Here is a 27,979-nt window from a genome sequence, read left to right on the forward strand (position 1 = left end):
GCGGCGGCCAGGAAGAACACAGCGGTCTTTGCGGGTGTTTGCTGCGCTCAGCCCCGCGTGGTGGAGGTCTGGGGCCTCGACGGCCGGCTGCTTGGAGCGTCCGCCATGAGGAGAAGGTGCGGGTTGCGGAAGGGTCGAGGGGCTGCGGGAGGGAGCGACCCCGTCCCGGGTGCGGGGTCCCCGGGGCGTTCCCGGAGCGCGGGTGTCACGGCAGGCCGCGCCGAGTGGGGCCCGGGCGCGGCCGGCAGGGCTGGGGAGCGCAGAGCTGGTGCTCGGGGCGGGGGCGGCAAGGCCTGCTGCGCACCGGCCCCGGCGGCCGCGGGCCCCCGAGGCTCCAGAAGCCTGGACGCGCCGGGTGTCCGCGAGCCCCGCCCGCTCGCCTCAGGTGCTGCTGCTTGGCACCCACGGCCTGTTCGCAGTCCTGCGTCTTCTGCGGTCGGGTTTCGCGCTTCTCTTTACGGTAGTCAGGTGTTTCCGTTTCTCCGTGTCTCCCGCGGGGCCGGGCTGCGGCGCTAGCGTTTTAGCTGGCGCGGTCGGGAGCCGGGTTCCGTGCAAGTTCAGGAGCGCCGTAAGGAGTTCCTCTCCGGTGTTCTTCACGATTCCCCCGGCCCTGCTGGGGAGGGGGCGCCGCCGACTTGAAGTAGGGGCCAGACTCGTCCGCACACCGAATGTCACTTGTCTCTTCTCCCCTTTGTCCCCTCCCCTCGGTTTTCCCTGCACAGCACTTACTGGCATTTAGGGGCAGGTTTGCTTATTAACCACCTTTCTTTTGCTCTCAGAATGTCAGCTGCAAAAGGGAGGGGTGTCAGCTTTGTGCTAAAATAAGGATGATACCAGGGCATAGGGCTCCTGCGTTAAGAGCGATAAAAACGTTAAGGCTACTTTCTGAAAGAGGTGGGCGAGGCACTGTGATGATTCGTTATTTGTGGTTATTGGTCAGACTGATTGCTCTGTGGCTGTAGAAAGTTCTTCCTTCCATAATTACTAATTCCCGTCGTTCCTTTTCAAGTGCTTGCCTCCCGGAGAATGGGAAGGGAGTACAAATCATGGTACCATTTGAAAAAACAGCCAGGGTTTTAAAATAACTTCAGTTGGGGCGCCTGGGTGACTCAGTGGGTTGGGCCTCTGCCTTCCGCTTGGGTCATGATCCCAGGGTCCTGGGATGGATCCCCACATCTGGGCTCTCTGCTCAGCGGAGAGCCTGCTTGCCCCTTTCTCTCTAACTTCCTCTCTGCCTACTTGTGATCTCTCTCTCTCTCTGTCAAATAAATAAATAAAATCTTGGGGAAAAAAGAGAAAAAAAAAAACCTCAGTAAAGCTGTCATTTTTTAAAAAATCAGGCACATAATCTGCAGTGTTTTTTGGTTTGTGACTTAATTGCAAAACAGCTGTGTTTACTAATTTAGCCAAATTACTTTTACAGAACTAAATGACATGGGATTTGTAGATCTCAGAGCCAATTAAAACCAAAACAAATGTCTGTACAGCAAACAGACTGCTAGCCTCCAGGAGCCAGAGGGGCCACTAACTGAAAGCAGTATGCACACAATTGTTATAATGAAAAAGTTAACCATCTCTTGGAGTCGATTACTTTAACAAATCTTACTGGGCCTGTTGGAAAAACGGGCGTTTGGAATTACAAATCTAGACCCTTCTCACTTGAGTACTGTTTTCAAAGAATTAGAAAAATGTTCCACCCTTCACAAGATTCATACTAATTCTTGTATCACCTCTTTCTCTCATTTCTGACAGTAGCCTTAATTTTCAAAAGACAGCCACAGTCTCACTCCTCCCCAGCTCTGGGCCACCGCCCTGGGCCAGGTCACCGCCGTTATCTCTTGCTGTGCTCCCCTGGCCTCAACTGGTCTCCCTGCTTCTGCCTTTTTCTCCTGAAGCTTCTTGTCGACATAGGAGTCAAAATCCTCTGGTGATTTCATATTTCAGAGTAAAAGCCTCTGCGTTTTACAAAGGCCCCCGGCGTCCTGCTGTCCTCCGCACCAGTCGCACCAGAGTCCTTGCTCCCTTTGGCACCTACCAGGGACCATCCCATCTCAGGCACTGGCATCCGCTGTTCCCTCTACCTAGATCTCTCTTTCCCAGCATGTGCCATGACTGGATTCCTTACCTCTCTCTTTGCTCAAAGATCACCTCAGGGAGGTAGATTACTACCATTTAATGTAAGATTTGCTTACATTTGCTTTTCTTTTACTATTAGAATATAAACCCCAAGAGGGCAGGGATATCAGTTTTGTTCAGTGCTGAGTTCCAACACTTAGAATGTGCCATGTGTATGATAAATATTCAAGTAGTATTTTTGAATGAATAACTTATGTTTCAAAAAAGTATGATCATGGGCGCCTGGGTGGCTCAGTGGGTTAAGCCGCTGCCTTCGGCTCAGGTCATGATCTCAGGGTCCTGGGATCGAGGCCCACATTGGGGTCTCTGCTCAGCAGGGAGCCTGCTTCCTCCTCTCTCTCTGCCTGCCTCTCTGCCTGCTTGTGATCTCGTTCTGTCAAATAAATAAATAAAATCTAAAAAAAAAAAAAAAAAGTATGATCATAAGATGCCTCAGGGCATTCACTGGGAATAATAATTCTCTTGGTTCAATTAGACACCGCCTGTAAACAGATTCAGGTAATTTCCCTAAAAGTACAAGTTTGAGATTTTTATTCTCCTAACACATCACTGGAAAGCTGAGGGTACTTAGAAGGATACCTCCCAAGGGCACAAACGGTTGTAAAAAGATCCAGTCTTCCCAATCTCTTGAAGCTAAGTCACTGGACTGGAAAAGATCTCAGATGGTCTTTAAAGTGATTTCCTACCTTTCGTGTAGCGTACAGTCTGATGGGTCTTAGTACATTCACGGAGTCATGCGGTTATCACCACAGTCAGTTCTAGAACATTTTTCGCATCCCGTTGAAAAGCCCATACCCATTAGAGGTCAGTCTCTTTTCCCACCTTCCTCCCTCCGCACACCCCAGCCCCACAGAGCTACTAATCTACTTCTGCCTCTATACCTTTGCCTGTTCTAGATATTTCATACAAATAGAACCCTACAACACATTGTCATTTGTGACTGGCTTCTTTGCCGTGGCCTAATGTTTCCCAGGTTTACTGCCAGATAACTTTCCACCGGATAGGTGTATCCCATTTACCTGTTCATTCGTTAATGGCCATTTTGGGTTGTCTCTATCTTTTGGCTATTACAAAAATGCTACTATTAACATTTGTATGAGGGGCGCCTGGGTGGCTCCCCTTAAGCGCCTGCCTTTGGCTCAGGGCAGATGATCCCAGGGTCCTGGGATTGAGCCCCGCATTGGGCTTCCCTGCTCAGTGGGAAGCCTGCTTTTCCCTCTCCCACTCCCCTGCTTGTGTTCCCTCTCTGGCTATCTCTCTGTCTGTCAAGTAAATAAAATCTTTTTTAAAAAATGTATATGAGTTTTGCATGGACATGTTTTCATGTCTCTTGGGTCAATACCTACGGAATGGAATTTCTGGATTATATGGTAACTGTTCAACTGAGAAACTGCTAGACTTTTTTTTTTTTTTTTTAAATGATTTTATTTATTTATTTAACAGTCAGAGATCACAAGTAGGCAGAGAGGCAGGCAGAGAGAGAGAGGAAGGGAAGCAGGCTCTCTGCTGAGCAGAGAGCCAGATGCAGGACTTGATCCCAGAATCCTGTGATCATGACCTGAGCCGAAGACAGAGGCTTTAACCCACGGAGCCACCCAGGTGCCCCACTGCTAGACTTTTCCAAGGAGGCTGCACCATTGTACATTTCCGCCAGCAGTGTATGGGGGCTTCCAATTTCCCCGCATCCTTGCTAACACTTGTTATTTTCTTTTTTTTTTTGTAACTGTCTTTTTTCTTATAGCCATCTTGGTACCTGTGAAGTGTATCTCTCTGGTTTTGATTTGCATTTCGCTAGTGGTCAGTGTGTTTTCACATGCTTATTGGCCATGATAGATCTTCTTTGGAGAAATGTCTATTCCGATTCATTTCCCATGTGCTAGAATTTTATGCTTCAGAAGAGTGATCACTTTACCTTCTGAATGTTTTACAGAGCTAGGCAGCAGAGCTTTGAAATCTGTCTGTATGTGAGAGCTTATAAACTGAAGGTAGCTGGACGTTAGAGACATAATGAGCCTTTGGTGGGAACTCAAGGCCATTCATTTTCCGTTTATTGAACAATTGCTGTGCATTATGGTCTGGAAAAATGAACACGGATAAGATCTGGCAGTCCTTGGTCTTGAGTCTGTGGTCTACAGAGTGGATGGGGGCGGTGGGGATGGGGGGGATGACTGTGAGGAATCCACAGCTGTCCAAAGAAGGTGATGGCAAGTGGAGGTAATGTACAGAAGCATGGTGGCTTCAGCAGCTGAGACCTGCACAGGGCTGAGTGAGGGGCATGTCCAGGAAATGCTCGTAGGTTCTGTTGGCCAGAATCTTAGGGAGTGAGCTGTGAGAGATTAAGAGACAAACCTCGGGGCACCTGGGTGGCTCAGTTGGTTGAGTGTCTGCCTTTGGCTCAGGTCATGATCCCTGGGGCCGGGTATGAGTCCCACATCCGGCTCCCTGCTCGGCGGGGGGTCTGCTTCTCCGTCTCCCTCTGCCTGCACTCCCCAAGCTTGTGCTTGCATGTGCTCTCTGTCTCAAATAAATACAATATTTTTTTTTTAATGGGACAAAACTCAAGAGAGGTTTTGAAAGCCTTTCCTTTGAAAGTGGTTGAACTGTTTGCTGAGGGCGATGGGAAACTTTGAAGGGAGTAGTCCCGCAAAGGCCTGATTGGATTTTGTTTTCTAGAGATCCGAGCTGCGCAGACTGTGCGATTGGCTAGGATGGGGTGGACCAGACTGGAGGAGGCTGCAGAGCACTGCCTGGAGCCTGGAGTCGTGCCCCTTAGAGCAGTGGCCCAGTCTGGTTGGGCTCAGCACCGGGCTTTTGCATTCAGATTGGATACTGACCACAGATGAAGTCTTGTAGGTTTTGTTTTTGTTTTTAAGATTTTATTTATTTATTTGAGAGAGAGAGTGAGGGAGAGCGGAGAGGGAGAGGAAGAAGCAACTCCCTACCGAGCAGAGAGCTCCATGTGGGACTTGATCCTAACACCCCGAGATTACAACCTGAGCTGAAGGCAGATGCTTAACGGACAGAGCCACCCAAGGTACCCACTATAGGTTATTTTTAATAAAATGCAAAGATTAGAATTTTGACTTACGCATTCCTTTGTCTTAAAATTGGAGTGCCTGGGGAGACTCCGAAGTTAAACTTCAGTTGAGATTAGAATAATTAATATTAGTTGATTGAGATTAAATGCCTTAGTTACCTGTTCCCATTTCTAAAATGAATGAAGTACAATAAATTCTTTGAAACATTATTCACTATCTGGGTATTGATATTGGCCATCTGGTGTAGGCTACTGGTGTTTGCCAAAGATTTCTTTAAGTAGGAGAGGCAACCTTTTTGTTTTTATTGTTTTGGTTTTGATTTTATCTATTTATTTGACAAACAGAGATCACAAGTAGGCAGAGAAGCAGGCAGAGAGAGAGAGGCGGAAGCAGGCTCCCCACTGAGCAGAGAGCCAGATGTGGGGCTCGATCCCAGGACCCCGAGATCATGACCTGAGCCGAAGGCAGAGGCTTTAACCCACTGAGCCACCCAAGTGCCCCCAACTTCTGCTTTTTTTTTTTTTAATTTTTATTCTTTATAAACATATAATACATTTTTTTTTTAAAGTTTTGGGGTTTTTTTTTTAAGATTTTATTTATTTATTTGACAGACAGAAATCACAAGTAGGCAGAGAGGCAGGCAGAGAGAGAGAGAGGGGGAAGCAGGCTCCCCGCTGAGCAGAGAGCCAGATGCGGGGCTTGATCCCAGGACCCCGGGACCATGACCTGAGCCGAAGGCAGAGGCCCAACCCACTGAACCACCCAGGCACCCCAACATATAATACATTTTTATCCCCAGGGGTACAGGTCTGTGAATTGCCAGGTTTACACACTTCACAGCACTCACCATAGCACATACCCTCCCCAATGTCCATAACCCCACCCCCTTCTCCCAACCCCCCTCCCCCCAGCAACCCTCAGTTTGTTTTGTGAGATTAAGAGTCACTTAATGGTTTGTTTCCCTCCCAATCGCATCTCAATTTCTCCTTTTTTTTTTTTTTTTTTTTAAAGATTGACAGAGCGAGATCACAAGTAGGCAGAGAGGCAGGCAGAGAGAGAGGAGGAAGCAGGCTCCCTGCTGAGCAGAGAGCCCGATGCGGGACTCGATCCCAGGACCCTGAGATCATGACCTGAGCCGAAGGCAGCGGCTTAACCCACTGAGCCACCCAGGCGCCCTCAATTTCTGCTTTTTAAATGTTATGTGAAGCAGACTAATGGTTAGCCTTTTTTTTTTTTTTTTTTAAGATTTTATTTATTTGACAGAGATCACAAGTGGGCAGAGAGGAGGTGGGGGCAGGGGAGCACGCTCCCTTCTGAGCAGAGATGCCAATGTGGGGCTTGATCCCAGGACCCTGAGATCATGACCTGAGCCAAAGGCAGAGGCTTAACCCAGTGAGCCACCCAGGCGCCCCTGGTTAGCATTTTTATTTTTATTTATTTATTTTTAAAAAGATTTTATTTATTTATTTGTCAGAGAGAGGGAGAGCGAGCGAGCGAGTGAGCACAGACAGGCAGAGTGGCAGGCAGAGGCAGAGGGAGAAGCAGGCTCCCTGCCAAGCAAGGAGCCCGATGTGGGACTGGATCCCAGGCCACTGGGATCATGACCTGAGCCGAAGGCAGCCGCTTAACCAACTGAGCCACCCAGGCGTCCCTGGTTAGCATTTTTAAAGTAAACTTTTTAAAGACAAATTAGAAGGTGCCCAGTTAAGTTTGCATCAGATAAACAATGCATTTTTTAAAATAAACTTTTTGTAATTGAAGAATAAGATACAGAAATGTGCATAAATGCAAGGGCCACCTCCATCAATTTTCACAGTGTCAGTACACACCTATGTAACCAGTGCTCCTTGTATCCCTGCCCAGTCACCACCGCCCAGGACAATGGCACCACTGACCACCATCCTGACTGCTGAAAGCAAACCTTGGTTTTGCCTGTGTTTGAGTTTTGTATAAATGGAATCACATGGTGATAAATGCTTGCTTGACTTGCTTGTTTCTTTCAAACCAATTTTCCTTTTCTTCCCTAACTTTTCTTCTTTTTTTTTTTTAACATTATTTTTGTTTTACCCCCCGCCGTTTAAAGATTTATTTATTTATTTATTTATTTGGGGGAAAGAGAGAGAGAAAGAGAGTGCGCGCGCGCTCATGCATGAGTGGAGCAGGAGAGAGAATCTCAAGCAGACTCTGAGCCTGAGGCGGGGCTTATCTCACAACCCTGAGATCATGACCCTCCCTGAAATCAAATGTCACACACCCAACGGACTGAGCCACCCAGGGTCTCATACCGCCTGTTTTGTTGTTGTTTTGTTTTGTTTTTTAAGATTTGAGGTATAATTTGCATACAGTAAAATTAACTCATTTTACTTGAACAGTTTGAATTTTGGTTGTTTATACAGTTAGGTGATCATCGTAAGAGCCAGGACCATTCCATCACTGTAAAAAAGTTTCCTTGTGCCTTTTTGCAGTGGATCTCCTGCTCTGATCCCAGGCTTTCTTTCACTGTAGTTTTTCTAGAATTTCACAAATGAAATCCTGTAGGATGTAGCATTTTGGCGTTTGACTTCTTTTCATTTAGCGTAGTCCACGTGATGTTTCTGAGACTCAGCATTGTGGTTCATTGCTACATTATGGTCATATCTGTTCGTTGCTGTTATTCTGTGGTAGGAACGGACTGTTTACTCTTCGGTGGACATCGGGTTGTTTCTACTCTTACGCCCCTAGGACTAGCGCTGCTCTGACCCTCCCTGTGCGTGTCTTTACCCCGTACGTGTTGGTGTCTGCCAGCCCCGTGTGGGAAGTGCACCTGTGAGGCTCGGCTTCAGCAGGTGCTGCGGCAGGTTCCACAGTGGTGTCCCAGCTTCCACTCCGGGCCGGTAGTGTATGAAAGGCCTGGTCTTTCTGTATCCTCCACAACACTTGCTGTTTGTCTTGTGTAATCTGAGCCATTCTCGAAGTCAGTGGCGGTAACTGCAGAACAACCAGACTCTAGTGAGTTGCCGTTTCACAAGAGCTTTTCCTAGAGCAGGCTCTTGTGTTTGGCGGGAGTTCACTTTGTCTGGTTTATCTTTCCTTTTTAAGTAGTCTCTACACCCAGCGTGGGGTTCCAACTCACAGTCCTGAGTTCAAGTCTCCTATGTTTTGCCGACTAAGCCAGCCAGGTGCCCCTGTTTTTCTTTATAATTCTGTGTTGTCCTGCCATAGGTAGAATTGTTGATGAAAGTCCTGATTCTGGCCGTTACTGAGAGCACTGAATTTCCGGGGCACCTGGGTGGCGCATTTGGTTAAGCATCTGACTCTCGATCTCAGGTCGGGTGTTGATCTGGGGTCATGGATTCAAGCCCCACATTGGGTTCCACGCTGGGCGTAGAGCGAGGACCGTTGGTTTTCATTGCTGAGGGGACGTTCTTCGGGTTATTGGGATGAGCATTTTTTTTTTAATGTAAAAAAAAAAAAAAAAGAAGAAGAAGAAGAAGATTGAATTTCCCCAGTGTAAGGCGATACTGACTTTGGCTTTGCCAGTGTTGTGTTTTGGAGAAGAGAGGTTAAAGCTGAATATGGGTTTTTGATTTGTTTTAGCCTGAGGCCACTGAGAAACTAGTCTATTCAGTTTTTGTAAATAACTGCTTTTAGTCTGGAGGCAGTGGCTCGTGTTACTGGCTTCTCTTGCTTTTCAGTGAGGTGCTGGCGGAGGAGTCGATAGTATGTCTTCAGAAAGCTCTGAATCACCTGCGGGAAATCTGGGAATTGATCGGGATTCCAGAGGACCAGCGGTTACAACGAACTGAGGTTGTGAAGAAGCACATCAAGGTGAGCTGAGTTGTACTGGTCTGTTTGCAGTGGGACAGCAGTGTGGAGACTGGTGTCCCTTCACAAGAACTGGGGAAGTGACACTGGAAGTCATAGGCTTTTCCTGGTTTTGTTTCTATGTAAGTCTTTTTTTTTTTTTTTTTTTTTTTTTTAAGATTTTACTTATTTATTTGACAGGCAGAGATCACAAGGAGGCAGAGAGGCAGGCAGAGAGAGAGAGAGAGAGAGAGAGAAGCAGGCTCCCTGCTGAGCAGAGAGCCCGATGCGGGACTTGACTCCAGGACCCTGAGATCATGACCTGAGCCGAAGGCAGCGGCTTAACCCACTGAGCCACCCAGGCGCCCCTATTTAAGTCCTTTCTTAAGAATTTGTAATTATGGGACGCCTGGGTGGCTCAGTGGGTTAAGCCGCTGCCTTCGGCCCAGGTCATGATCCCAGGGTCCTGGGATCGAGCCCCACATTGGGCTGTCTGCTCAGCGGGGATCCTGCTTCCCTCTCCCTCTCTTTCTGCCTGCCTCTCTCACTACTTGTGATCTCTGTCAAATAAATAAATAAAAACCTTTAAAAAAAAAAAAGAATTTGTAATTATGAAGGTTTTGGTGTTATTGGTTTGGGTTTTTTTTTTCCCCATTGACCCCAGCCTTTTATGGGGCTTCTTTCTCTCTTGTAGGACCTCCTGGATATGATGATTGCCGAAGAGGAAAGCCTGAAGGAAAGGCTCATCAAAAGCATTTCCATCTGTCAAAAAGAGCTGAATACGCTGTGCAGCGAGTTACATGTCGAGCCATTCCAGGTACATGGCGGGGGCCTTTGGGGGCTCCTGCTGGGTCTGAGGTTGAGGAAGGACTCTGACTTGGGGCTCCAGTGGAAGATTTCCTTGTAGAATCTTGGCCATAGAAAGTGGGGAGAATTTACCACCTAGTCCGTTTGTTCCAGCAACTTCCACTTATGTAAAGAGTTGCCCTGTTGCGAGGTGGAAGAGCTGGGGTCACCATCCTTCCGTGCAAACCAGCTTCCTCTTGCTATCTCTGCAGGGCGTAGAACTTCTTCTTTTTTAAAGGTAGGTATGGATGGCATGATGCTGTTCTTTCTCTGAAAGCAAATGAAAGCACTACCCAGGAAGCAAAAGTGACTAGTGATACAAGGGAAAGTTACCAAAAGACCTGCCTTTGTGGCGTGGCTCATACCCCGCAGCTGTGCGCCGCGGACCAGCCAGAACTGGGCTGGCGGGGAGAGGTCTCAAGGGCCCGGGTGTCGGGGCAGCGGCAGAGTCAGGCCGAAGGCCTGCGGGGTTTGCTGCGGGCCAGGCTGAGAGCTCGCTGTCGGGCGGCCTACCACGGGGCAGGGCTTGAAGGAGGGCTTGAAGGATGAAATGAGTAACAGGATAGGGGTCCAAAAGGTGTCCGTGGGGAGAACCAGTAGAAATAGTGTTGGGATCATAAAAATGAAAACCAGCGTGGAGCTCGGGGAGGTGGTTGGAATGGCCGTGAGGGCAGGGGCAGCGCACGGTGCCGTGAGGTTCCGGGGTCCCTCTCTCTGCTACAGCAAGAAGTACGTGGGCGTCTAGGAGGGAGTTTCTTCCTTTTCTTTTCCCTTCTTCCTTTCTTTCAAAAGATTTTATTTATTTGAGAGAGAAGACACAAGGGGGCTGGGGCAGAGGAAGACAGAGCAGCAGACTCCCCGCTGAGCAGGGATCCCGATGCGGGGCTCAATCCCAGGACCCTGGATCATGACCTGAGCCGAAGGCAGATGCTTACCGATTTAACCCCTCAGACATCCCCGGGAGACTGCCTTTAAAGGGTTAAGGATAGTGCTCGCTCCGGCCGCACACATACTAAAATTGGAACATACAGAGAAGATTAGCCTGGCCCCTGCGCAAGGATGACACGCAAATTCGTGAAGCGTTCCATATTTTTAAATGAAACAAGATGGGATTGGGAGGGAGACAAACCATAAGTGACTCTTAATCTCACAAAACAAACCGAGGGTTGCTGAGGGGAGGGGGGTTGGGAGAAGGGGGTGGGGTTATGGACATTGGGGAGGGTATGTGCTATGGTGAGTGCTGTGAAGTGTGTAAACCTGGCGATTCACATACCTGTACCCCAGGGGCTTAAAAATATATGTTTATAGAAAATTAAAAATTAAAAAATAAAGGATTAAGGATAATTCATACCTGGTAGCCAAGAGCAATTAGACAGACCATGACACTAGTGGAATTTCCTGGAATCTACAGAAATGGCATATATATTGTTGATTTTATTTATTTATTTATTTATTTTTAAAGATTTTATTTATTTATTTGACAGAGGCACAGCGAGAGAGGGAACACAAGGAGGGGGGGAGTGGGAGAGGGAGAACCAGGCTTCCTGCTAAACAGGGAGCCAAATGCAGGGCTTGATCCCAAGACCCTGGGATCACGACCAGAGCCAAAGGCAAATGCTTAATGACTGAGCCACCCAGGCATCCCTATATCATTGATTTTAGACAAATAGTTTTTGTGGTTTTTTTTAAGATTTTATTTATTTATTTGACAGACAGAGATCACAAGTAGGCAGAGAGGCAGGCAGAGAGAGAGGAGGATGCAGGCTCCCCACTGAGCAGAGAGCCCAATGTGGGGCTCAATCCCAGGACCCCGGGACCATGACCTGAGACTGAAGGCAAAGGCTTTAACCCACTGAGCCACCCAGGCGCCCCAACAAATAGTTTCTTTAGTGTTTTTTTTTTTTTTTTTTTTTAATTTTCAGTGTGAAATTAGGTAAGAAGTTAGATACACAGTGATAGATCTTCCTCAGATTACATGATAGTCTTTATTCACCAATGTTGAATAAAATCGTGTAAATTTTTAAGTCCTATACCTGCCACTTTTTTTCCTCTTAATATGTTGGAGTAGAGCAAAGACTATTGATTTTTATCAGTTAGGTGCTGTTCTTAGGATTATTAGGATGAGCATCACGTCTTGAACTAGATTTACTCTTCAATAGCTAACTCAACGTAAGCTTTCCAACCACTTTTCACCTCTTACAGAAGTGTCCTGGGACCTTTCTTAGGGAACCCTCTTGGTGCCATATATTGCTGGCCATGAGTTGACTTATTTGTAAGTTTAACTAAAAGTCTGTCATCCAAGGGGGTACCTGGGTGGCTCAGTTGGTCAAGCGTCTGCCTTTGGCTCAGGTGATGATCCCAGAGTCCTGGGATTGAGTCCCACATCAGGCTTCCTGCTCAGTGGGGACTCTGCTTCTCCCTCTGCCCTTCACATGTGCGCATGCTCTCTCTCACTCTTTCTGTCTCAAATAAATAAATCTTTTTTTTTTCTTTTCTTCAAAGATTTTATTTATTTATTTGACAGACAGAGATCACAAGTAGGCAGAGAGAGACAGGCAGAGAGAGAAAGAGAGGAAGAAGCAGGCTCCCTGCTGAGCAGAGAGCCTGATGTGGGACTCGATCCTGGGACCCCGAGATCATGACCTGAGCTGAAGGCAGCGGCTTAACCCACTGAGCCACCCAGGCGCCCCTCAAATAAATAAATCTTAAAAAAAAAAGCCTCTCCCCCTAGCCCTCTTCCATTGTCCTTCTCGTCATTTGAAGAGATCCACGTGGAACCTTCTCACAACGGCACACTGTCTCCTGCAGGAGGAAGGAGAGACGACCATCTTGCAGCTAGAAAAAGACTTGCGCACTCAGGTGGAACTGATGCGAAAACAGAAAAAGGAGCGAAAACAGGAGCTGAAACTACTTCAAGAACAAGATCAAGAGCTGTGTGAGATTCTCTGCACGCCCCACTATGACGTCGACAGCTCCTCGGTTCCCAGCTTAGAAGAGCTGAGCCAGTTCAGACAACACGTGGCCACGCTGAGGGAGACAAAGGTAAGTGCTGGCGTTCACCCTTCCTGAAAGTCAGTTTGACTTTCCCGTAGGTGCTTGTAATCATTTTATTTCGTAGGCGTCTAGACGTGAGGAGTTCGTCAACATAAAGAGACAGATCGTCCTGTGTATGGAGGAATTAGATCACACCCCAGACACGAGCTTTGAAAGGGATGTGGTGTGTGAAGATGAAGATGCCTTTTGTTTGTCTCTGGAGAATATCGCGACACTACAGAAGCTGCTTCGGCAGGTAATAACCGCTCACGTTACGGCCTGGTTCTCTAGTGTCCAGAGATTTGAAAAAAATGGCAGTTTTTTTCCTTCCGTCTTAAATAAGTCTGTGTAAGTTAAAGAAGGAGGGAGGGTAGAGACAGTGAATGGTATAGAACCTTGAAGGGAGGCTTGTCTTTTTTTTTTTTTTTTTTTTCTTTTTTTAACAAAACATTTATTTGTGGCTCTAAGAATAAAATTGAAATTTTGGATGAAATACTGTTAGTCATGTGAATTAGCTTTGCATTTAATTTTTTAAATTAAAAATCTGAATTCTAATTCTTGGGGTTTGAGATCCTACCATAAGGGCAGCCATACAGTTTGTGTCCAAAAGTCATGAAACCACACTTCTCCACAATCTAGTAAAAGTGCTGCTTCTCCGTGTGGGTCCAGACATTTCTTTACAGGAGGCCACAGGGCTGGCCTTCTTTGTGCTGCTGTCTTTGCCATAACCATTGGCTCTCCTTGCCGCAGCTGGAAATGCGAAAATCACAAAACGAAGCAGTGTGTGAGGGTCTGCGAGCTCAGATCCGAGAGCTCTGGGACAGGTTGCAGATACCTGCGGAAGAGAGAGAAGCTGTGGCCACGGTTATGACTGGGTCAAAGGCCAAGGTCAGGAAAGCGGTAAGAAATCCAATGGGCACTGGGTCGGCAGTCTCCACCAGTGTCAAGTATATTGTCTTCAACACCGTCTGCCTCGAGTGAGCCTGTTTTTTTTTTTTAAAGATTTGAGGGAGAGCGAGCGAGCATGTGTGCAGAGTGTGCAAGAACATGAGCCGGGCGGGGGAGGCGGGAGAGGGAGAAGCAGGCTCCCTACCGAGCAGAGAGCCTGATGCAGGGCTCAATCCCAGGGGATCCCGGGGATCGTGACCTGAGCTGAAGGCTGACACTTAACCATCTGAGCCACCCAGGGGCTCTACGAGCCTGGTTTTAAGGCAGGCATTAGACAGGGGTGGCTGTAGCCTGCTTATCTTCTGTCCTCTGTGTACTTTTCTTAGGTTTCTGGCTCCCGTGATAACAGTTATAAAAAGTGTTGATGCACCTAGGTGGCTCAGTGGGTCGGGTGTTCAGCTGTTGATTTGGGGTCAGGCCATGATCAAGCCCCACACCCAGCTTGGAGCCTGCTTGGGATTCTCTCCCTGTCTGCTATTGTACGTGTGGGTTCTCTCTCTCTCTCTTTCTCAAAAAAAGTGTTGACTGACCCCTGTGGCTTAGTGTTGTAATTTTACTTTAGCAGCGTGGGGGGTTAGGGGGGCCTTTGCACGTCTGTATTCCTGCATGAAAGTACACGTCGGCAGGCACCTTTACCGAGTCTCCCTGTCACAGCTGCAGCTGGAAGTGGATCGGCTGGAGGAACTGAAGATGCAAAACATGAAGAAAGTGATTGAGGCAATTCGAGTGGAGCTGGCTCAGTACTGGGACCAGTGTTTCTACAGCCAGGAGCAGAGACAGGCTTTTGCCCCTTACTACGCGGGTACGTACGCCGGCGGCGGCTTCCTGTGACGTCCTCACTTGTCTTTTACGAGGGCAGACATTCACCAGCACAGATTTCCTCCGCTGCCTTTTCAAGCCACGTAGCGTTAACTGCCATTCCGGTATAATTAACATTTGCAGATGCCGCTAGGAGATAAGGGGGCCTTGATTTCCGAAGTAGTAAGTCACCGTAGCCTGTCGCTGTGAGGCTCAGGTCTGTCAGGAGCTCACTCCGTGCCAGGTGCAGTGTCAGACTCCTGACGCCACCGCCTCACTTAATCCTCACCTCAGGAGATGAGGACACGAGGGCACGTAAATGTTCAGCAACTTAACCCGGAGGCGCAGGGCAGGAAACCGCAGAGCCCACGTTTGAGCCCATGGAGCGCATCCCCGAGCGCTGGGCGGAGCTCTAGCCTGAGCTGAACTGAGCATAAATGTTTACTAGGTTTTTAGACATTTTCTGTGAGCAGGATGGAAAGGAAGATGGCGAGGGAAACCGAGAACAGGGCAAGAGGTGACGCAGCTTTGAGAATGTTTGTCATGGTGACCCACAGCCCAGCCCCTTACTCCCTGCTCCCCGCAGACTGAGCGTGTGGCAGGGCTGGCTCTGTCGCCCCAGCGTGCACTTATTCACGTGTCGCTTTTACTGTAAGGAAGAAAATCTGGTTTCATTTTAGGAGGAAGGGGATGGGGGTTAGTACGTGGGGATGCTCAACACTAGAGGCATCTTTAAAAACTGTGGGGCCTGGGTCTTGCAGAGGACTACACGGAAAATCTGCTCCAGCTGCACGATGCTGAGATCGTGCGCCTAAGAAACTACTATGAGCTTCACAAGGAACTCTTCGAAGGCGTCCAGAAGTGGGAAGAAAGCTGGAGACTTTTCTTGGACTTTGAGGTACGGCCCGAGCTTCTGTTCCCCTAGAGTGCGGTCGAGCGTTCCCGCGCGCCCTGTGCAGGGTCCGCCCCCCGCTCCGCTCTTGGCCAGGGCTCTGACCCCCGGGCTTCAGCACGAAGTCCTGAGGTGCTGCTGACCCAGCCGTGCCCAGCTCACATGCGGGAACAGAGAACGGAATTCCTGCCCTCAGTGAGGTCGAATTCCTGCAAAAAGAAGTCCAGGCTAGAACACGCAGGGCAGGCACGGCTGGTCTCCGGCTTCCCCAACCACTAAGGGGTGGACCTGACCTCAGGTTCAAGGTAGCGCCGGAGCTCCCCCTGCTGCACGTCAGGCACTGCCGCTCTGGGGCTCGGCTGGAGGGGCCGGGGGAGCCGGGGCCGCAGACGGATTCTGGTTCTCTGAACCAAGGAAAGGGGGCACGGATGCGGGGCGGCAGCTACTGTTCGCTACCATTCCAGCTGTTGCGGTCTCCTCAGAGAGTTGCCTGGGTACCGGGGCACGTGTGTATGGTCTGAATTCCTTTTCTTCTGACAGACTTGGCTCTCAGAGCTTTCCGCAGAGGTTTCCAAGCTCAGGCATGGGGCTTGGATGAGCCAGACGAGACACGCAGGGCACACGGAGACTCGTTCTCAGAGCTTGAAAGGGGCTGTGGGGGAATCTGAGCTCAACTCCTTCAGGGTTAGAGCAGGGAAACAGGACTTGAATGGAGAGCCCTGTGTGAGGTCTCAGAGCTGACTGAGAACAGATGCCCCAGGCCTCAGTTACTCCTTAACTTGTGGTTGGAAGCAAGAAGGAAGGGTAGGGAATGTCAGTAAAGAGCCAGGTAAGTAAGGCTTACTGACACGCCAGTATTTAAGGGAAAATAAGAAACGGATTACCACCCCCTTTAGCTAGTGTTTACGGGCGGTCATGAGGCAAGTGGTCTGGAAGGCAAACAGTTTCTTTACGAGCTTTGCCCCCACATTGACGAGATTATTTCTAAAATTTTCTGATGATCACCAATTTTTGAGTATATAAATCTAATTTATATGTACAAATTACATGCTTAAATTACTGCCCTGATATACTGTATACATGATACAGTAACAAAAACAGAAAAGAAGCCTAACACTTAACATGTTTAACTTGCCTATTTTGTGAGTGTTAATTTCATAAAAAACAGATTGTAAACCTCTTAACCGGGCACATTTACGCTGCATCGTTGGCGGGCTAGAAGGGAGCGGGCAAGGAGGGACGCCACCCCCAAGCCCTCCCGAGTGTAGACCCCTCCCTTGTCGCTCCTCATGGCTCATTCCCTATAGGTGACAAGTGGTCTTTGACATCTGAACCACGGAAGAGAGCCAGTGACATTGCGCATTACATATTAAAGCCTATCTTTTATTTTTTCAAAAGATTTTATTTATTTGAAGCGGGGGAGAGAGCACGAGCCGGGGAAAAGGAGAGGCTGAGGGAACGGGGGTCAATCCAGGACCCTGTGATCGTGAACTGAGCTGAAGGCTTAACCCACCGAGCCATCCAGGCGCCCCCATCTTACTTTTAGATTCGAAAGGAAACTGGAGTCTTCGTAGACACCAGTGGGTGATTGCGCATATGCCTGTGAGTGCTCACAGCCCGCTCCCCTGTCGCAGGACATCGCCGCCTGTCCCTGCGGACAGTGGCTGGGAATGTAGAACTCGGAGAGTCTCCTTAGTCTGTATCCGTTTATGCGAGTGCGGGATCTTAGCCGCAGTTTCTGGTCTGATCGTTGCAGGGCCTCCTCTAATTAAAAGGTATTTTTCACAGAGGAAAGCTTCAGATCCAAGTCGATTTACAAACCGTGGAGGAAATCTTCTAAAAGAAGAAAAGCAACGAGCCAAGCTTCAAAAAACACTCCCCAAGGTAATGTCGCCACGAAACGTTTTTGGTGCTTGGCTACAAAACACCTTACTGTTTGTAAATCCTCTGCTTTGAATTGTCTCGCCCCAGAACTGTCCTCTCTTCCAAGGCTTAGGCAAGGATGGCAGGTATACGCCGAGCCTTCCTGGGGGAAGCATCGGAATATCGAGGTTTCGTAGCTGTCTCAGGTGCCACAGCAAAGTACCATGGACTGTGGGGCTTCAACAACAGAATTTTTTCACAATCTGGAGGCTAGAAGTCTGAGAGCAAAGTATCAGCAGGGCTGGTTTCTTTTTTTTTTAAGATTTTATTTATTTGACAGAGATCACAAGTAGGCAGAGAGGCAGGCAGAGAGAGAGGAGGGAAGCAGGCTCCCCTCTGAGCAGGAAGCCCGATGCGGGGCTCGATCCCAGGACCCTGAGATCATGACCTGAGCTGAAGGCAGAGGCTTAACCCACTGAGCCACCCAGGCGCCCCAGGGTTGGTTTCTTTTGAGCCCTGTGTCTTTGACTTGTGGATGACTTGCCTTCTCCCTGAACCTTCACCTGGCCTCCCTTCTGGATCTTCTGTCCACATTTTCTCTTAACAAAGCCACCAGTGAATGTTGGGTTAGGAGCGGTCCGAATGACATCACTTTAGCTCCATTACCTGTATGTCCGAATAAAGCCACATTCTGAGGTACTGGGAGTTAGGACTCAAACATGAATTTGGGAATATGCAGTTTGGCTTATAACATAAGGCAAGCTTTTGAGGAAGTGCTGTGGGCTTCCTTATTGGTGGTTTTTTTGTTTTAAGATTTTATTCATGTATTAGCGTGCAGGGCAGTGGGGCAGGGGAAGGCAGGAAGCAGACCTTCCTTCTTGCTGAGCAGAGACCCCAGCACAGGGCCCAGTCCCAGACCTCAGAGCATGACCCAAGGCGTAGGCTGACGCCCAACTGAGCCACACAGGCGCCCCTACTGTTGTCTATCTTATAACTTTTTTTTTTTTTGTATAAATAGTTTGTACTATTTTTTAAAGATTTTTATTATTTGACAGAGATCACAAGTAGGCAGAGAGGTGGGGGGGCTCCCTGCTGAGCAGAGAGCCCAACGCGGGGCTCCATCCCAGGACCCCAGGACCCTGACCTGAGCCGAAGGCAGAGCCACCCAGGCCCCCCTGTTCTCTATTTTAGTAGTAGAAGTAATTGTTAGTATTATTGCGCTAAGTGCCAGATACTGTTGTACAGTGCTTTCCATTTATTAATCATTCGTTGTCCCCACCTCCTTAGGAGCTTAGCATCATTTCCACTTTTACAGATGAGGAGGCGCCCTGAGAGCTTCAGTAACTCGCCCGCCTTTTCGCAGCCACTGAAGTAGATCCGGCCGCGAACCCCGAGGGCGCTGCTCTCCACCCGCTCTGCCCGTTTCACGGTGCTCCTGTTCCCTGTGCTGCGTCCAGCTTTAGGCACCAAAACCCTAGTTAGACTCTGGGTTCTTGCCTTCTCCCCTCTTCGTGTGTGTTAGGAATAAACCATCCCTAGGCTGTGCTCTCTGGTCACTCGGACCTGTACCCTCGTGGGTCCAGCTTGATGTTCGGCTCCCGGTGCTCCGGGGCGCGGTCCTCCTTTGGGGGAATCATTCCACGCGGGCTTCACCAAAAATTAGTGGTAATCAGCGTGTCCTTGTCTACGGTTCCAGCTGGAAGAGGAGTTGAAGGCACGGATAGAAACGTGGGAACGGGAGCACTCGAAGGCGTTTGTGGTAAACGGGCAGAAGTTCATGGAGTACGTGTCGGAGCAGTGGGAGGCGCACCGCCTGGAGAAGGAGCGAGCCAAGCAGGAAAGGGTGAGCGAGCACAGTGGGGGACGGGGACGGGGGTGTGAGCAGCCCAGGGTCTCTGCCCGGGGCGGGGGTGGCGGCGGCTGGAGGGGTAGCCCTGGGTACGGGGCCTGGACACTCCACTCCTGGCACTGCTTCTGTCCCATCTCAGGCCTCTTCCCGTCCTGAGATTTACGGCTTTTGCTTCTGACTTTCACACAGCAACTCAAGAACAAGAAGCAGACAGAGACCGAGATGCTGTACGGCAGTGCTCCCCGCACGCCCAGCAAGCGGCGGGGGCTGGCCCCCAACACGCCCGGCAAAGTGCGCAAGGTGAGCGCGGGGCTCTGCGAACCGCCCTTACGGGGCTCTCGAGGCGACGGCTCTTGGCCACCTCTTGCCTCCTGCCCCACAGAGGGGAAGGGTTTCTTGGGCCTTCCGGGAGGTTCCTCTAAACGTATGAACGGAAGACAACCCTTACCCCGGTAGCAACTTGATAGCGACAGTCACGGCCTGGCCAGTGCAGGTGTGTGCCTGTTGTCGGGGTCTGGGGTGGGTTAAACTTGGGGGCCCCGGACCGCAAGTTTAGTAAATGGAATATCCAGTATTCTTCCATCGCTGGAGCAGAAGTCAGGGAGGAACGTGACCTTGTCTTTGATAAACGAAGTAGAGCTTTACTTCTCGGCTCGTATTTTACAACATACGATAGTTTAAGAGTCACCTGCAGGGGCGCCCGGCTGGCTCCGTCCGTGGAACCTGCGGCTCTTGATCCCAGGCCGGGAGTTCAAGCCCCGTGTTGATGGTGGAGCTCATGTAAGAAAAAGAAAAAGTCCCCTGCAAAAACTCCCAGGAGGATATATGGTGTTTTTCCTGATTTTAAAAAAGCTTATGAAGAGTTTTTATTTATTTGACACAGAGAGACAGCGAGAGAGGGAACACAAGCAAGGGGAGAGGGAGAGGGAGAAGGGGCTTTGCTCTGAGCCGGGAGCCCTGTCTGGGGCTCCATCCCGGGATCATGGGCTGAAGGCAGCAGCTCAACCACCGAGCCACCCAGGCGCCCCAAAAAGGCTTTTAAATAATGTATTTTTATGGGGCACCTGGGTGGGTTAAGTCAGTGGGTTAAGCCTCTGCCTTCAGCTCAGGTCATGATCTCAGTTTCCTGGGATCGAGCCCCGTGTTGGACTCTGCTCAGTGGGCAGCCTGCCTCCCCCTCTCTCTCTGCCAACTTGTGCTGTCAAATAAAATCTTTTAAAAAAAATGTATTTTTACAAAATAGAGATCACATATAATTTGGATTTCTGCCTCCCCCTACTGGGTTTATTGTGATTTTTTCCATAGCATCAGACATGCTTCAGATACGTGCTTACCGTTAGCTGCACCTCTGTCCTCTCGCCATGCTATCATTTATTAAACTAGCTCCCTATTGTTACATAGTTTTTAAAGATTTGATTTTTAAGATTTGTTATCTTAAAGAGAATGCATGCCTGTGCTCGAGGAGGGTGGGGAGGGGCAGTGGGAGAGGGAAAGAATCTCAAGCAGGATCCCCTCCCAGCCCAGAGCTCAGACCCACGACCCTGAGATCATGACCTGAGCCATAATCGGAGTCAGATGCTCAGTTGACTGAGCCACCCAGGTGCCCCTACCTAGAGGGTTTGTTTTGTTTTAATTTTACTGAGTTAAATTGGCAGATAAAGTGTATACTTCCCTAAGTTTTGACATACGTATACCCCATGAAACCCATCACGACAGTCAAGCCCGTGAACACAGCATGGCATGCAAAGTTTCCTCCTGCCCCTTCGTGTTCCCTTTGCGCCCCCACAGCCCGTGGAAGCCATAGCCTTGCTCTCACCACTGACTAGTTTGCTTTTTTTTAAGATTTTTATTTTTATTTGACAGATCACAAGTAGGCAGAGGCAGGTAGAGAGGGGGAAGCAGGCTCCCCACTGAGCAGGGAGCCCGATGCGGGGCTCGATCCCAGCACCCTGGGATCATGACCTGAGCCGAAAGCAGAGGCTTTAACCCACTGAGCTACCAAGGCGTCCCAAGTTTGCGTTTTCTAACACGCTATATGCATGTGGTTATGTAGTATGTATCCCTTTCTGGTCTGGCTTCTTTCATGTAGCCTAACTTTGGTGAGATTCATCCGTGTTGCAGCACAGGTAACAGGTCAGTCATTTTTAACGGGGACCAGTATCCGCAGCACGACTCAACCGCAATTCGCTTATGTGTCTGGGGGTGGACGTTAGGCTTGTTGGTGGGGGTTTGGGCTGCTGTGAAGCGGCTGCATTTGGACACAGGCTTCTGCATGGCTCTGCTTTCGTTCCTCTTGTGTGAATACCTAATCTGATAGGTTTAGAAGCAAAATGGCTATGCCATGTTATAGTTCAATCTGGGTAGAAATCGGCTTTGAACACTTACCACAGGTCTCCTCAAAGCTCTGAGCCTTGGAAACCCATCTTGGACTTTTTCCTCTGTTCCTTCCTCTGTGGTGCCGGGCAGGCTACTGAGCGTGTTCGGTGTGTTCTCTTCTCCCCTTCTCCGCAGCTGAACACGACCGTCATGTCCAATGCCACGGCCAACAGCAGCATTCGGCCTGTCTTTGGGGGGACAGTCTACCGTTCCCCCGTGTCTCGGCTTCCACCTTCTGGCAGCAAGGTCAGTATGCTGTGCGCACAAGGGCTTCACCAACACGGCTCCAGCCCCCTCACCTGGACGCCCCGCCGGCTTGTGCCACTTTCTAAGATGCCTGGATTCAGTTTCCCTTGAGATGCTGAGCGTAAGCTAGCTTATCGGTCGAATGTGAGAGCGAGAATGGTCATTCTGGACCCCAGTAGGATCATGGGAGTCACCGGGATGGGATTCTGGGGGCTCAGTTCATACCTTGGGCTTCAGCTGCTGCTGAGCGAGGTCCCTGTGCGTGGGTTCCAGTCCGGCCACCCTGGGTCGGGGACGGTCGGGGACGGTCACGTGAGGAGAGGCGGAGAAGATGCGTACATGTGTCTTTCTAGTATTTCACAGACAGGCTCAAGACAGGTCCTCTGCACATCATTAAGAATTCCTGCAGCTTTTAAAACCACAAGTAGAGCCATGAATAATACAGAGACGTTACTAGCCTTTGGCCACGTGTGTGTGCGTGCACGTGTGTGTGTGTCCGTCCCTCCTTAGCATGATGCCCGGATCTCTCTCTCCTCTGCAGCCCGTCATCACTTCCACTTGTTCGGGGAAAAAAACCCCCCGTGCTGGGAGGCATGGAGCCGACAAGGAGAACCTGGAGCTCAACGGCAGCATCCTGAGCGGTGGGTACCCCGCCTCGGCCCCCCTGCAGCGCAACTTCAGCATTAATTCTGTTGCCAGCACCTATTCTGAGTTTGCGGTAATTCACCTTTTCTGATATCTACCAGTCTCTGGGGAGCACACAGTTGGGGCAGAGTGGGTTCCTTCCCAAGGGCACCCAGATAATTAGGACAGTTCTTTGGAGGCTGAGAATCCCTTTCCTGCCTTGACCGCGGCACGGGGTTGGGTGGTTTAGGGGAAAGAGAAGGAGGAAAGTGGCAGTGGCGACGTGACATTTAACCTCGATCCTTCTGCTTAAGAAATACCATTCCCTGGCTGCAGGAGGTGACCCTTCTGATCACTGCCCTGGTGCTCTCTTGGTGGAGTTCTTGGTAATTGTCTCAATTCTTTGTTCTTAGAAGGATCCGCCCCTCTCTGACAGCTCCGCTGTTGGGCTTCAGGTCTGTATGGCAACCCCTGCATGTCCCGTGGCCATTTTCCAAACTCACCTGTCACATCTGCTCGCTTAACTCCTGTCTGGACACTGAGCTACACGAACTGATCATCTCAGCTGTACTACCGGAGAGCGCGCGCCCCCCCCCCTTTTAACCAAAGCAAGTAGGAATTCCTAATGCGGAAATCAAAACTACTTTCTGACTTCAACCCTACAATACCCTAACCTGCTGATTAACAAGAACACTTGTTCAGACTTGAATTGGATTCTCAGCCCTACCTAAAGTCAGGCAAATTTTTTTTTTTTTTTTAATCACTGTGTTTCACACCTGAAGACCTTCACCCTCCCTAGTTGTGACCTCAGAGGCCTCCAGCGTGCTGGAGAGAACAGAGGCCCCATCACGCGGGGAGGGGAGCCCCAGCTGTGTGCTGCCTGTCGTGAGGTTCTGGGCCTGCGTGCTGATCGTGTCCTGGAGTATACGCCGGACTAACCCTCGGGCTCACCCGCCAGCTTTCTGTCTGCCATGAGTCCGTGCTCCTTTCCTAGCCTCTGCCTGCTCCTCCCACATCAAGCGGCTAAAGCATCATGTGGCATTGGGAAAGCGATTTTCCAGACACTCTGTTCCTAGTAGCCTACTCCGTCTTCACTAACCCTTAACTGCAGCGCCCTTAACAGCACGTGTTCTCTCTTCCCTCAGTGTCTTCCTGTGGGGAGGGGAGGCTGCTCTTCACGCAGGGCTGGGGTCGGGGGGGACACGCTGGCGCACAGCCAGGGGTGCCACTGTTAGGGCCGCAGTGGCGGGGAGGGGGCAGTTGCCCAAGGCTAGATCTGGTCTGGAACACGGCAACTGGCTTCATATTACGGCACTTTTGTCAAAAGACATCCCTGTGTGTGTCGCTCCGGCTGGCTGCCGGCTGCACCGAGGGACCCGCTTGCTCCTGCCTGCTTAGCCCAGCCCTGCAGCGCCCACTTGGGGCTTAAATGCACCTGCTCCTCTTTATGGCAAGGCCACAGGTGGGATGTTCGGCTGGTTTGGGTTGCTGTGGCTCATACCACCCCCCATCCCCCCCACCCCCCGCAGGCAGCACCAAGCCGGTAGACTAACCTCTCCTAACCTCTCTCTAACCTCTCCTACCCTCTCTCTCGGGACTCATTCATGCTTTACCCTCTTCTGTTCCATGTGCTCCAGCAGGAGATAAAATCACCAGCAGGTTCCAAGGCCCTCGGCCCCAGGGATTGGTAGATAGAGGGTCTGGCCCCGTCCTTTATAAAGGGCTCAGAGACCAAAGGTTGTTGCCTGCCTAGCTTGGCCACTCGAGAGAATACTTCGTGGAGCGGAAGGGATTTCTGTGCTGGGAGGTTCTGGTGGAATGTACTGGCTCAGGAAAGGGGTCCAGGGTGCATGTGCACATGCGTATCTACGGCTAATAGCACGGTGCTCAGGCTTCCGTCCCTAACATAGCCTGTGCTGACGAGGGACCTCGGGCTCAGAGAGTCATGCACCCGTGCTTCCCAGGACGGGAGGGGTGTGCCGGAGAGGGGCCGCACTGCCATTGACATGATTTCTTTTTCAACAGCGAGAACTTTCAAAGGCTTCCAAATCTGACGCTGCTTCTCGAATCCTCAATTCGACCAACATCCAGTCCTGAGAAGCCCTGATCAGTCAGCTGCTGTAGCTTCCTGTGCCTAGACTAGATCTGATTATGTGGGGGGGCCTGGATTTTTCTTGAGTTTAGGTTCCACTACCCTGGGCCTGACTGACAGAAGTGATTGTTACAGATGAAAACCTACCAGATGGTTCAGTGGGTCTTCAAAAACTTGATTGTTGTTTTGACCCAAGAAATACATTCAATCTTAGTTCATAGCGGTAAGTGCAAATTTTAGCAGATGGAACCTAATTTCTTTCTCTGCCCCGTAATTCTATTGCTGAAGCCTGACCAAGGGTGTGTTGTATTTTACCATCGTGCCCATCCTTGGGGCATGGGGCGCGAAGTGCTATTGGCCTGGACCCTTATAATGAGAGACGAACATCCTGTCGACAGGGAGGCTGGGGCTCCTTTGTTAACTGGTGTAGAATTCTGTTCTACGGTGCAGTGGCCTACGTGCGGAGACGTGTACGGACACGCATGCTTACCTGAACTCTGCTTCTTTAGTTTTCTCCGGGTTGAGGTGCCGGCGTTCGACTGTCCCCTGAGGTTGGCAGGCTGTGGGGCCGGGCTGGGCCAGCTCTGTCCCGGAGATCTGGAATTTTGCACATGTCAGTACTGGGGAGGTGCTCCTGCTACAGCGTCCGCGTCTTCACGTACCCTGGCGATCACTACTGCTCTCCCCCAAGCACTGTTTATTCTTCTCTGCCTGCCTGTGCCAGCACTACTGTCTGCACACTCAATGGTTCTCGAAAGCTTACCGGCATGGGTTTGGTCTGTCAGCCATGCTGCTTAGACGTACACATGTCCTGTTTTTAAAAATATAAATATATTCTTAAAAATAAATTAATGTGTATACTTACCTTTCAAAAAGATACATGGTGGTGTTTTTTTGTTTTTTTCTCAAATCACTGTTTGGTCAGTTTGGTCTGTGGAAAACAAAAGACTAAAAGAATATACAAGAAATTTTTAGTCAGGAGTGTGATTTTTATATCCTTTTATGCACTTATTTCTTTTTTTTTTTTTTTTATGCACTTATTTCTAAATAGAAAATACCTTTTATTTTGAGAAAAGTATGAGACCAAAAGTCCCAACTCTTGATATATAAAGGGGCTGAAACCCTATTAGGAAATTTCTGGCTCCACTGTTGTCCGTCCTTAACAGGATTAGCTTTTATAGGGTGAGGCTGCCTGGCCTTTTGGTTCTTTAACAGCCTTTATTTTGATTAGAAAATACACACATATTTGTACACTTGGATCAATTTTTATATCGCCCCAATCAAGTCCTGTTTTTCTAGGTTTTGCGACTATCTCCCAGGCTTGTGGCTTCTCTCTTCGTGCTTTTAACGGTGTTTCTGAAGAACAGACGGTTAACTTTGATGACATCCCATTTTTCTTTAGATTGTATGTGTGTTCTAAGAAATCATTACCCAACCCAAGAGGTAATGGTTTCAAAAGCGTAGGTTTTTGCGTTTCTGTGTGCTCCATTTCGGCTGCGTTCGCGTGCGTGGCCCCCAGTACGACCACGTACGGATGCCAAGTTGTCTAGCAACAGGAGTTGAAAAGCCTTTCCTTTCTCTACCGCATTGCCCCGTGCTGCTGTCAAAAGTCAGTGCATCCGTCTGTCCTGATTACTCAAGACTTAATATTAATTCTTGAGATCAGGTGGTGTTAGCTTTCCGATTTTACTTTTTTGTTGTTTTTCCATTTTCAGCATGTAAGTGGGCTCCACACCCCATGCGGGGCTCGGACTCACGACAGAGCAGGAGCCGCGCGCGCTACCTACTGAGCCGGCCAGCAGCTTCGACCTGCTTCAAAAGTCACTTTGGCTGTTCTAGGTCCCCTGCATTTTCATAGGAATTTCAGAATCAGCTTGTCAGTTTCTACAAAAAATCGATTATTGAATCTATAGATCAATTTAGGGAGAACGGACATCTCTCTCCATTCTCTTAGGTTTTTCTCTCACGGACTCTAAAGCTCATGCATACAGATCTTCCGCATCTTTGTCAGATAGATTCCGAAGTGTTTCCTACTTCTCGAGGCTACTGTGATATTTTAAAATTCCAGTTCCTGGCCGTTGCCTGCCTGCCAGAATGCAGTTGAGCTCTCTATACCGCTCTTGTATCCTGGGGGCCAAACTCACTCACTGGAAGGATGGGCGGCGCCTGGCTGGCTCAGTGGGCGGAGCGTGCGGCTCCTGATCTCGGGGCTGTGAGCTCAGCCCCATGAGGAGCGCACAGATTACTAAAGAGGGAAAATGATCATCTTTACAAGTTGGCTCCGTTTGGGCACACTCCTGCCTGGCTTAGCCGTGACAGGACTCTGGAGACTTCTCTATACTGCTTCATCACGTGGAGCCTAGAGACGGCCAGAGTGGAAGCCTGAGGTTTTCTCAGGCTTTTCTGAGCGTCTACACCAGCCCTACGTGCAGACGGAGCTTTCTCAGGTCTCAGTACACGGGGGAGCGTTAAGAGGCCTTCACCTACGTACTTCCTTTCCCAACTTCCCTCTTCCCAGGCTTTTTGGCACGTCTGTTGCCTGTCCCAGCTGTCGGCCCTCGTCCAAGCTGCTGCAGCCAATTCTGGTGTCCTTAAATACTTCTGGCCTGAGCCACTGAGCCTTGGATACACGGACTGTGGCAAAGGAAGGCCAGCTCTTACACTGGTCTTTCAGGGAAATGCCAGAAGTCGAAATCTAGTCACAGTTCTTTGAAAAGGACTTTATTTCTCCCTCTGGTGCCACAAACATGCACCAAAAATGCGAGCTCTTGTCCTCATTCCCGGCCCCCGCGTCAGGTGTGGCGGGCGGGCGAGGCAAGATGTCGCGTGCTTACCCGCAAAGCATCAGCTTCTCCCTCTGGTCGCTGGAAGGTTTTGACGATTTCTGGAGCTCTCAAAAGTGGACTCTGCCGTGGGGCGCCTGGGTGGCTCAGTCATTAAGCGTCTGTCTTCGGCTCGTGATCCCAGGGTCCTCGGATCGAGCCCCGCATCAGACTCTCGGCCGGGTGAGAAGCCTGCTTCTCCCTCTCTCTGCTTGTGTTCTCTCTCTCACTATGGCTCTGTCAAATAAATAAATAAAATCTTAAAAAAAAAAAAAGTGGGGACGCCTGGGTGGCTCAGTGGGTTAAGCCACTGCCTTCGGCTCAGGTCATGGTCCCAGGGTCCTGGGATCGAGTCCAGCATCGGGCTCTGCTCAGCAGGGAGCCTGCTTCCCCCTCTCTCTCTGCCTGCCTCTCTGCCTACTTGTGATCTCTCTCTCTGTCAAATTAATTAATTAATTAATTAATTTAAAAAAAAGTGGACTCTGCCAGTTTCTGCCAGTTCATCAGCTGCTCTTGAAAGGCGGAGCCCGGGAGTTCTGAGCCATTTTCAGTGACCTCCCAGTTCTCAACGTTTATGCACCTAAAACAGTGTCAACAGACACAAAGCAAAAACCGGCAGAACTGAAAGGCAAA

General features: G+C 49.7%; 1 protein-coding gene, 1 long non-coding RNA gene and 1 other non-coding gene across 6 annotated transcripts; 2 read left to right on the forward strand and 1 right to left on the reverse strand.

Moving 5' to 3' along the window:
• PRC1 (protein regulator of cytokinesis 1) lies at window positions 1-25,021 on the forward strand. 4 transcript variants are annotated; one of them, XM_044232306.1, is made up of 15 exons: window positions 1-116; window positions 8,849-8,981; window positions 9,652-9,774; window positions 12,612-12,845; window positions 12,922-13,092; window positions 13,587-13,736; window positions 14,439-14,586; window positions 15,344-15,480; window positions 17,263-17,358; window positions 19,034-19,180; window positions 19,376-19,486; window positions 21,698-21,808; window positions 22,350-22,526; window positions 22,846-22,887; window positions 24,458-25,021. In XM_044232306.1, the coding sequence occupies exons 1-15, from the start codon at window positions 106-108 to the stop codon at window positions 24,527-24,529; spliced, it is 1,863 nt and encodes a 620-aa protein (XP_044088241.1). In that variant the 5' UTR covers window positions 1-105; the 3' UTR covers window positions 24,530-25,021. The 4 variants fall into 4 exon arrangements, with proteins under 4 accessions (XP_044088241.1, XP_044088244.1, XP_044088242.1 ...); XM_044232309.1 differs by having other exon boundaries at window positions 22,350-22,449; window positions 24,458-24,519; XM_044232307.1 differs by lacking the exon at window positions 22,846-22,887.
• Window positions 10,792-10,897, forward strand: LOC122894872. Its single transcript, XR_006381878.1, has one exon. It is a non-coding gene; the product is annotated as a U6 spliceosomal RNA (small nuclear RNA).
• LOC122894463 lies at window positions 19,476-27,504 on the reverse strand. The gene is made up of 5 exons (XR_006381795.1): window positions 27,359-27,504; window positions 25,390-25,472; window positions 25,015-25,121; window positions 21,572-22,217; window positions 19,476-19,961 (listed from the first exon to the last, which is right to left on the reverse strand). It is a non-coding gene; the product is annotated as an uncharacterized LOC122894463 (long non-coding RNA).
• Between the last annotated feature and the right edge of the window lie 475 nt (window positions 27,505-27,979).

This window comes from Neovison vison, chromosome 13 (genome assembly GCF_020171115.1).
Source record: "Neovison vison isolate M4711 chromosome 13, ASM_NN_V1, whole genome shotgun sequence".
In the NCBI taxonomy this organism is placed as follows: Eukaryota; Metazoa; Chordata; class Mammalia; order Carnivora; family Mustelidae; genus Neogale; species Neogale vison.

Bases quoted from the DNA above. Each gene is read 5' to 3' on its own strand.
- PRC1 (XM_044232306.1), top strand. The intron at 19,487-21,697 runs GTGAGCGCGGGG...CCTTCTCCGCAG, and splicing joins CGCCCGGCAAAGTGCGCAAG to CTGAACACGACCGTCATGTC. The intron at 22,888-24,457 runs GTCTGTATGGCA...CTTTTTCAACAG, and splicing joins GCTCCGCTGTTGGGCTTCAG to CGAGAACTTTCAAAGGCTTC.